Source organism: Chanos chanos, chromosome 6, assembly GCF_902362185.1.
Source record: "Chanos chanos chromosome 6, fChaCha1.1, whole genome shotgun sequence".
NCBI classification, from domain to species: Eukaryota; Metazoa; Chordata; class Actinopteri; order Gonorynchiformes; family Chanidae; genus Chanos; species Chanos chanos.
In genome coordinates, this window is record NC_044500.1 from 11,661,244 (window position 1) to 11,671,340 (window position 10,097).

At 41.3% G+C, this 10,097-nt stretch overlaps 1 protein-coding gene across 1 annotated transcript; it reads right to left on the reverse strand.

Moving 5' to 3' along the window:
* Positions 1 to 206: 206 nt before the first annotated feature.
* ppp5c (protein phosphatase 5, catalytic subunit) lies at positions 207 to 8,765 on the reverse strand. Its single transcript, XM_030776966.1, has 12 exons — positions 8,683 to 8,765; positions 5,973 to 6,214; positions 4,472 to 4,619; positions 4,001 to 4,122; positions 3,587 to 3,685; positions 3,038 to 3,143; positions 2,675 to 2,817; positions 2,498 to 2,585; positions 2,155 to 2,195; positions 1,859 to 2,037; positions 1,574 to 1,655; positions 207 to 1,405 (listed from the first exon to the last, which is right to left on the reverse strand). Exons 1-12 carry the CDS (start codon positions 8,747 to 8,749, stop codon positions 1,343 to 1,345), a joined length of 1,380 nt encoding a protein of 459 aa, XP_030632826.1. The 5' UTR covers positions 8,750 to 8,765; the 3' UTR covers positions 207 to 1,342.
* Positions 8,766 to 10,097: the final 1,332 nt, after the last annotated feature.

A 10,097-nucleotide genomic window follows, 5' to 3' on the forward strand; every position in this document is an offset into this window, starting at 1 on the left:
CAGAAACCTTTCCATCACTTCCACTCATCCACACAAGAAGGATGCAGGCCTGCCATTTAACACGTTCCCCATATTCAATAGAACACTCAATTATAAATCAAGAGGACTGGAGTCAACATTTAAAATCATTGAACTGCAGTTTTTTTGGTTTTTTTTTATTCAATAACTTTTTTTTTTTTTCCCAAACATGTACACAGGAATTTCAATGTTACAGTATATATATACATACACGTTTGTGTATATAACATAATCTAAAAAGTCAAGGGCAAGGGATATGACTGCTGTGCGCTTTAAAAGAGGAAGATGGGTCTCTGGACGCCTGCTGTACTCTTTAGTAGATCCACACAAAGGGAGCCAGGAAGTAGGGAGACAGACACACAATGAAGGTTTACAGCATCGCCAGTGTTATTCAGTTAAGCGAGTTGGGAGAGAAAACATGTGTTTGTAAGAGCTGCCAATAGAATGGAAATACGACAAACAGCTACTGATTTTAGCAATACTGTACATTCTCATGAAACGGGATTGAAAGTGGCGACGGCAACTACTGGGATTTCAACAGACGGGGGAAAAAATGTGAATACGAGACCACCTTTCGTGGTGAAAATTTGAGACGTTTCTTGTAAAAGCCCGCTAAAACAAACCTTACCAATGTCCCATCTGACTCGAACATGTACTTCTCTCAAATGTGACACGCACGTGAAAAGTGGTTGTTTCTCCAAGCAGCACGAATCCGCAGCGCTACAGTATTACGGTGACACACTAGCTTCCCTCCCAACAGTGCCTCACTTAACTGCGTACCTAGGCTGAATAATGAGACAGAGACTGATCCATATGAGCACTATGGTGATACATGACATTTCCAATTCAACTCAATTTCACATCTTTGGTACAATCCAGCTTCTGTTATCACACGGCTGGAAATCAACCACCAGTCAAATCATTAAAAATCTAGCAGCTCCATTTGGATGCAAAAAAAAAATTTTTTTTTGTTTTGTTTTGTTTTTGTTTTCGCCCCGAAGCAGAACCGACAAATGGAAAAGGTATGGAGACGGGAAAAATCCTGTTTTGCTATTATAGCTGTCCCTCCCTGTCTCTCCCCCCCTTAACTGTCCCGCACGCATTCTCAACAGAGCAAGCATGTGCATGTGTGAGAGAGAGTGAGAGAGTGAGAGTGGGAGAGAGAGATAGAGAGAGAGAGAGAGAGAGGAGAGAGAGAGAGTCATATGTGTAGAGAGGGACTGAGTGTGTGACAATCTTGAGGACTCGGTGTGGATTTGGATGAACAGGTCATCCCACTGCTAACAGACAGACAGACAGACAGATGGACAGGGACACAGGGCCTCTACATCATCCCCAACTGCAACAGAGAGTTGGCATACGCCATGGGCTTGACATTCGGATGAGGCTGCAGGAAAAAGGGAGGGAGACGATCAGACACATCATATGAGTCACAGTTGTGTGAGTCATGATATTAAACGAGGTATTATTTAAGGAACGCATGTCAGAACACAACACGGATTCACCAGCCAGAGTTATAACATTAATCCTCCAGCAAATTATACAGTGTACTGACCACAGCAGTGAACTGGTGAAACTCTGGCTTGAGGTCGGATCCCCTGAGGTGGATATATGCTCCTTTGTTACCCATCTGGTCACTGGAGAAAGAAAAAAAAAAAAAAAAAAAAAAAATACAAAACACAGGTCACAAGTGGAGCTGATAGTTACATATAGTTCTGTGCCTACACACACTAAATATCAGCTTTGCCTTGGGTTAAGGATAAAACTCACACTTTCTTAATCTCATGCATGTCAAATCTACCGAGTGGCAGACGGTAAAGGGGGGGGGGGGGAGGCGTACCAGTAGTTGGGTGCCGAGAATACGGTGATGCACTTCCCTGAGTGAGTGACCTCGTAACCCTCGGATTTCACCTCATGACTACGAACAATGTACTGAAGCTTGTTCTGTTTGAGGAAGCGCTCTGTGACATCAGGCCCAAACTGACAGCTCACGCCCCGCTTACTGATGGACCGACCGTTCTGAGACAGGGGGAGGAAAGAGACAAAGCCACATCACTCACACGGAGGTTAGACAGCAGGGGGAGTTTCATTGATGGAATTATGAAGAAGAGTTAGGAACCTGGACTGGACACGTACCTGAGGCTGTGGATCTGACCACAGAAGGTCACACATAGGACCTGAGAGACAGGAATAAGGGGAGAGGTTACAGGAATGACTGGCACAGAGAGAAAGACATTTAGAGAAAGAAGAAGAAGGAGCTGGTGATCTAACAGGTATGTAGAATAACATCTTTCATGGGCCAAATCCTTTGGGTGAATTTGCGGATTATGAAATAAAAAAGGTGCCCACACTGAAAAAATATGACTTCACAAGCATTAACTAATCCCACATAGGTATTGAGGTGAACAAACACCGTGATGCGAAACTGAAAATAACTTTGCTCCGAAAAGAAAAAAAGATGAGACTTCACACTTCTTACCAGAGTCTGGGGGTTGTCTGTTCCTGTCTATCTTTCTGAGGTCATCTAAGGTCACTCCGTCTTCACTGAACAGTCCTCCGTGCATGATCTACAATTTTAATTCCAACTACTCAGTCTCTCATACACAATCTCCAGGCGAAGGAAGGTAAATGGATCATTAGAGAATTTGAGGCTTACCAGCACTTTGTTGTTGATACACTGGGCTAAAGGAAGCCACTGGAAGACCTCACTGAACAGCTGGAACATCTGGGCAGTGTACTTGGCTTTTACTTCACCCTCAAATCCATACATCTGGTTCATGTTGTCTGTCTCATGGTTACCTTCAAAGAAGAGGGACATTCTTTCAGCGATGATTAAAAAAAAAAAAAAATTGTAAGATATTTAAAGCGAAAAACAAATATGTAGAGTGGAATGTGTGTGAAAGAATATGTACTCTAGCTGAAGCACACACAAAGACACCTAGCCAAGAGCAGCAGGCGTGATGTTTGAAAAAGTGTTAAGGAACCTGAGCCTAGGGCCTCAGATGGTGCAGGAACTCACCTCTCAGCAGATGGAAGTGCTCTGGGTAGAGCAGCTTAAAGCCAAAGAGGGTGAGGATCACCTCCACTGAGAATGAACCACGGTCGACAAAATCACCATTGAACAGCTGTAGGCTACCATCAAGGCTCAAATTTACCACTGCCATTATAACAAATTAACATCCATTTACACTAAGCAACTACACTGAGATGGGATCAGCAGGCTGTGCGACTGATAAAATGCACGCACCTGTCATCAGAGGTCAGAGTTAGGGTTAGCAGCAAGTAAACAAAACATGGTATGTCTGGACCTGGGAAATCACACCTTACCAATATCACAGAGGCAAGTGACATTAAGTCCTTTCTCAGGGTTGCGAAATACTGACCCCATTATAATATGAACTGTACATCATGGCTTCCTTCTCCAATACTTGACTGATAAAACTGGACTTTTCTCCTAGACTCAGTCTGATGTACTCTGTAATACCTGATCTCTTTCCCAGTTTAGCTGATCTACTCCTGTGAATATACTATTATATCTAATATCTTCAGCAATGCTGAGGCAGGATACATATGGATTGGTCGGTGAGGGCAAGCCATTCAACTCAAATATGTTTAGGAGGTCATAGAACTGGCCGTGTGTATCCCCACAAATAGTTATTTTCTCTGTCTGGAGAAGGAGAGGGAAAAAAAAAACATGAGATGAGATTTCTATATCAGGAGGATAATTATATAAGCGTAGGAAAAAAACAAGAACACAGTTCACATTTGATGTAATGTCACCAGAAAATTTGCTTAAACAGAAACTGTCCCTTGTTTGACTGCCTTACCTCTTTTAATGTGATTTCCACAAGACTCGGAAGTTTGGATAAAATCTCTTTCACTTGAACCAGCATCTGAAAGGGAGCATTAGGTGGGTGAAGTTAAAGGGGAAAAAAAAAAAGAAAGAAATATTTCATTTGACAAAGCTGTACCATGGACTCACCTGGTAAGCACACTTTCGGTGTAGTTTCTTCTGATCTTTAAACCACTCCATCAGCTCTTTCATGAAATTTAACGTGACCTTCCCATCTTCCAGTTTAGGCCCTGCATACTCATCCTCAATTGCTACATTAGGAGGGTAAACAATTTACTTACTGTTACAAAACAGCCAGCAAACAAAGCACATGAGTCATCAAATATTTCTAATCATAAATATTTTACAATTATAATGGTTTTCACAGCCTCTGTTCAGCCTGTTCTATACTTACTGTGTCCTTGCCTAATACAATTAAAGGGCTGATACAGTAATTATCTCTGTAAATCCTAAAAGGCTACTAATTACTATTCACTCAGTGTGACTTAGTAGTTTGCATGTTCTGAAGCAGAAACAACAGAGATGGTCTAATCGTTCAGTCAACCAGTTCTTCTCCGCGTTTAGAGAGCCTGTTAATGAATTTATACAGTTCACACTCACTCATGTTCTCGATGTCTAGGGAGTCGACAACGGATCTTTTCAGCTCATCGCTGGCAATGGCTCGCTCAAAGGCCTTCTGCTTCACAATCTTGTTACACTCCTGGTACTTCATCTTGGCATCCTTATCGTTGGGCCGCACTCTTACTACCTAACACGCAGCAAAGAGGAACCAGCTGTTTGACCAAATCACTCTCGACACTCATTTCAATCAGAGTTTTGATGGAAAGTCTCTGCAGTCAATATAGTGTCTGCACCCTCTGCAGCTCACTGCAGGTTGACCTAACACACGACTGAAGGGGCTGGAGATTTATCCACAATTCTTGCTGAAGATTTGTCTGCGAGAAAGCCAAAGACAAAGGTGTGGGGCTTCATGATTCAGATCTGGACCCTTTTGTTCTCCTCTTTGTATGCGTATCTTCTTGAAAGACAGGAAAGCTCATTATTCAGTTTCAATGGTTTCTGGGTTTTTTGGGGGGGGTGACGACTATCTATATATTTCTGAAACAACAATTACTGTAGGCTAAACCGTGACTCACTGAGTTCACTTCCTGATATATAACTCTGGGTGTCACAGAATTCTTCTTTTCTTTTTTTACACCGAGAAAACCCTGAAATGATGAAGCATTACGACCAAAACATCAAAACATTATCATAAAATGCAGAAGGTCATTTAACAAGTGTCTGTATTTTAGATTAGAAAGCTAACATGGCCTAAAATAGATTACCCCTAGTTTCATCAGTGACACATCATAGTAGAGGCATTTGCCTAAGGCCCACTAAACCTGACCAGGCTCTGCCTATCACTAGTGCCAAGAGTGTTTGTGTGTGTGTGTGTGTGTGTGTGCGTGAGTGTGTGTGTGTTATCGTCCAACCAGAGCCTCTCCCATGCCGAAGCGGGGGTATATTTATGCTCTTCTGTTATGGGAACAGCAGCAAAGACAATGGAGGCTAAATTAGTTGTGGAATGTGCGGAGAAGAAAGCTGTAAGAGTGGATCTAATTGGTATCATCACAGGCTTAGAGGATCATCTGTGTTCTGAGCCCTTTTTATAAAGTATACAACTCACAAGGCAGCAGCTGGAGCCAAACTCTTCTCTTATTAACCATTTTCAGCCACGCACCAACAAATACATAACATCTACCATTTCAACACATACACGTGTATTTAGAAAGCCTCTGAGACCTTAGATTTGCACGTTAAAAACGAAAAAGAATGTACCTGATTAACCAACAACTAATAAGAAGCAATGGGATACAGCCTTAATGCCAAACAAGCTTAGAAATGTATGCTTCTTAGATCAGTTGAACTCTGCTGCAATTGACAAAAAAGGGGAAAGTTATCCGCGACACACATACTGATGAGAGAGCAGCTGGAATAAAAGATCATCTTTTTTTTTTAACCCCAGAGTATGTGTGCGGTTTTTTTTTTTGTCCTTAGACTATCGTGAAGTGATTCTACAATCGTAATCTACCTCATACGCGTGCTGCGATATCCGACTTACCGTCTCATAATCCTTGAGAGCAGCTTTAAACTTGCCCAGGGCCATGTTTGAGGTGGCACGCCTATAGTAGCCCTTGATGTAATTTTTGTCGATCTCCAGGGCGCGCGTGGCGTCCGCCAGGGCATAGCCATAGCACTCAGTGCGCAGGTATGCCAGGCTCCGGTTACTGTAGTAGATGGCATTGGATGGATTTAGCTCCAATGCTTCAGTGTAGAACTTGATTGCATTTTCATAGTCTTTTTCTGAAACAGAAAAAAAAACAGGCTCATGGGTTGGTGCGCTGCTAACACATTAAGGGGAGGGAGTTCAGGGTATATTTAGGAAATTTTATCTGCTTGCAATAAGACTCTGGTGAACTGCCCAGTTTAGTTTGTTTTTATATGGTCATCAACTGTCCCATGAAACACTGGCCAATTAATGACTGCTAGCTTTCACGCCCTCAATATCAAAATCTTTAGACCACACAATTACAAATTCAGAAATGAACCTAATTCTCTTTTCAACATAACTGAAAAATTGACACCCCCCCCACATGCAAGCCTCATTCATTTCACTTTCGGTGTTTAAGCTAAACACTAATCTAAAACACTGTAGATGTTTTACTGTGGCTTTATACACCGAACAACTGAACAAATCATTCCTCTCAAAGTACATCATAGTTCTATTTAAAGCTAAGCTGACACGTAGTGCATTGATTTCACATAAACCCTATGACATCATTTTTGGTCACACTCCACCAGTAATGTCAGCTAGAATCAAAGCTGCCCAAAACAGGCCTTCATTTGTTACCAAAGAGATTAGCTAATGCATCAGATAACATCATTCCCAAGCTTATCATCAAAACAACAACAAAGTAAAAAAACAAAAAAGTGATATCGTAAGGGAAACATAGGGATTAACACCAAAGTCCAAATTTAAGGTAAAAGTAAAAGTCTGCTGTATTTATGGTTTATTCTGGGGTTTTTCCTCTCTTTTTTTAGGGTTTTTTTTTTTTTTGGACAGTTTTGTTAATCTTAAGTCCTCAGAAATTCTTCATTCCTTCACCCGCCAGAGAACAAAATGCGTGTAAAATGCAATAGATCATACATTGGAGTGTCTAGCACGTTTGAAGTCAAGTGTCAGCATGACTAACATCAATGGCAGAAGCATGACTAAACAGACTTGAACAAAGCAAAGTGCTGCACTGTCCAACTCTCACCATGTTAACTGATCCCCAAATTAACATTCTAGTTACATAATGAGGCTTTGTTATTAGTGACACTCTACTTACATCTACACAGGGGAAGAAAAGTATTCTTTTCCCAAGAAATGAATACAGCCTAATTTTACCAAATGCTGCAATTTTGTTGTTACACATTTTGAGGTCAATATTTGTTTTGTGGGTAATCTGCAAACAAACACCAAAACAAAAAGGCAGAAAGCACAATACCTAGATACGCCCACAAAGGTCCGAGGCTCAGAGAGAGACCCCACCAAGTACACAAGGTTTTACTGAGTGTTAGCCACGGCCAACTTAGAAATAGTAACTATTAGCCTTACTTTTCCCATTCAGACTGCAGTTCCTAGCCATGTCAGAGCAATAAGACTTAAACGTAACACAAATCCTGTTTGAAACACAAACCTAAATACTGCCAGCTCGTGGGCATTGTGTCACATTTTCATGTCAGTGTTTAACAACTGCATAAAAGTTCACTACAGCTAATTCGTGAAGTCTGTTGAACTGCTCTGGTTTATTCGTCGCACGTGGCTACTGGTACAACTGAATGTTGTGTGTGGAGCCAAACAAAACACTTGTAATCGAATACTAGCCAGAGTTTGTATATATTCAAATATGTAGTTTTGAAAGAACGAAACCGGAAATATTTTATGTACCTAACGGCAGTACTTAGCAAGCTAACTGCCCCCTCATTACTTAGGCTACTTAGCTACAAAGTTCAAGCTATCCTTGCTAGCCCATACAACGCAGTTGGTGTAGCTAATTTCTTTAAAAAAAATAATAAAAATAAATAACATTCTAAAACATAGTCGACATGCCGGACAATCATCAATGCCAAAACACGGCAGCTTTATTTGCATCAGTAACAAAAATGCTGGACATAGCGTAAATCAAACAGCACAAAATCACAGCAAGTGGAAATGAATGACTTGACAACAACCATTGCCCCTAATTCGAAAAGTCAGCTAAGCAGCAAACAATGTCATCTTAGGTCTGTTTTGCAAACTTACATAATCAGCAAAATTCACAGCAATTTTTAATTCTTTAACAGTCATCTAACTACCCTGAAGATAACAATTACAAGTCAGCATGGCTATTAAGGTAGTCATCGTGTCTGAACAAGTATTGTAGGGGTTGGAGACACGCGCTCCACACAACAGTTCGTCTGCTAATCCATTTAGCACAGCTAGGCTAAATTCTACAGATTTTTAGCAAATAGCATTAGGCTATGTTTGCTTTCTAATGGTGACCGTAGAATTAAGCCACACTGGCTGGGCTAGCCAATCTAAGTAGTTCGATTCCTAGCTAGCATGCTGGCTAGCCTGGTTAACCTATACCGGCTTCATGAACCCCTAACGTTGAATTGGTCTAGCCACCGACACAAGCACTGTGCCAATGACTGACAACAACTTAATGATTGTATGATTATGCCTAGTAACACCAACCGACGATGACCTTCTGTCTTTCTCCAGGGGACACCTGCGTGAATATTACCTTTAAAATAACTGTTCGCCTTCTCCTTGAGTTTCTCGGCTTTGATATTCCGTTCCTCCTCCGCCATCTTCTCAGTGCCGCTATCCGTCACGCGCGCCACCACCACTGGGTTTATGGTCGCAAACACCGACTCTCACCAGTCGCGAAATTCTCGATAGTTCTGGTTATTTCTACAGGCTCAACACACGAGTACTGGTGATATTACTTGACAGGGCAGCAGAGAGGCTAAACAAGAATTTACTCTTTTATTGCAATTACGAAATAGGAGAAGTGGTCTCACACATTTTCACATTTCATATGATTTAACAATATTTACATTTCTGAATGATCCGGTTTCATGTGAGTAGTATCTTCATAACCGCACAAAATTCCAATCAACATATGCATAGCTTCCCAGAGCGTTATACTGTCACGAAAATCACAAACTAGCCATGTTTTGCGTTAATCACGTGGGCTTTTTTAATGCAATGTCTCTTTGACACCTGAGGGCGGCATCGTTCCCTAGGTTGTTACGAGAGTCGGTTGGCGACCATGTTGGGTCGAATCAACGTTCTCTTATATTTTGTGCTGCAGTTTACGATTTTTCAAATAGTAATATTTTTTTTTCTTACACGTATTCAGACACAGTATGATATAATCCAAATACAAAGCCTAAACATTGCATCGCCCTGGAGATCGACATTGCGCCTAAACATTTCACTTTAAAAGCTCTTATGTACTGAAACAACGTAAGAAGCAAAACCATGTCATTCAGCTGATATTGAAATTTGGTAGAGTCTTTGAACTATTTGATAGAAACTTTGAACTATGGTGATCTTGAATGCTTTCTTCCTTCTCTGTCATGTGCTATGTGTGTGCTTCCTGTTGAGTTCATCTCAGCATGTGGACTTCTGGGAAGTTAAAGACTAGAATAAGGGGATGAGGGGGGGAGCAATGGTGCCACAGGTGTCCCTATAATCTTACTCACACAGGCCTGCCATCTGACGCACTGGAGCCTCACAGGAGGTTTGGTGCAAAAAAAAAAAAAAAAACAAAAAAAAACAAGGACAGCACGAAACCTTAAATAAAACCACACCACTGCGCTTCACGCGGTTTGTATGAAAGCATCTCTGAGCTTAATGGATAAGGGGTTTGCTGTTGTTTTTCTGTGGCTGAAAACAAGAACTCTCTGGACCCATGAACTGGAGCACATGGGTGAATGCCCCTATCAAAGCCATAGCTATTTTCTCATCCACACATCAATTCTCAGTGTCCAAGTGAGTTAGAGATTTACGCTTTGAACCAACCATTACATTATAAAAAGACGTGTACTGATAGATCATGAGTCTGTTCTGTAGACATTAAAATGAAGGGAATAATATCACATATGGGAATATGAACAACTCACGTAATATGACTCATTGGAACACTTTCTA

What these genes read in the sequence shown, in the direction of transcription:
- ppp5c (XM_030776966.1), bottom strand. Translation starts at nt 8,749, where the DNA reads ATGGCGGAGGAGGAACGGAATATCAAAGCCGAGAAACTCAAGGAGAAG. An exon ending in GGCGAACAGTTATTTTAAAG is followed by an intron (nt 6,215 to 8,682) that starts GTAATATTCACG and finishes TTTCTGTTTCAG; the next exon opens with AAAAAGACTATGAAAATGCA. An exon ending in CAGACAACCCCCAGACTCTG is followed by an intron (nt 2,196 to 2,497) that starts GTAAGAAGTGTG and finishes CCTGTCTCTCAG; the next exon opens with GTCCTATGTGTGACCTTCTG.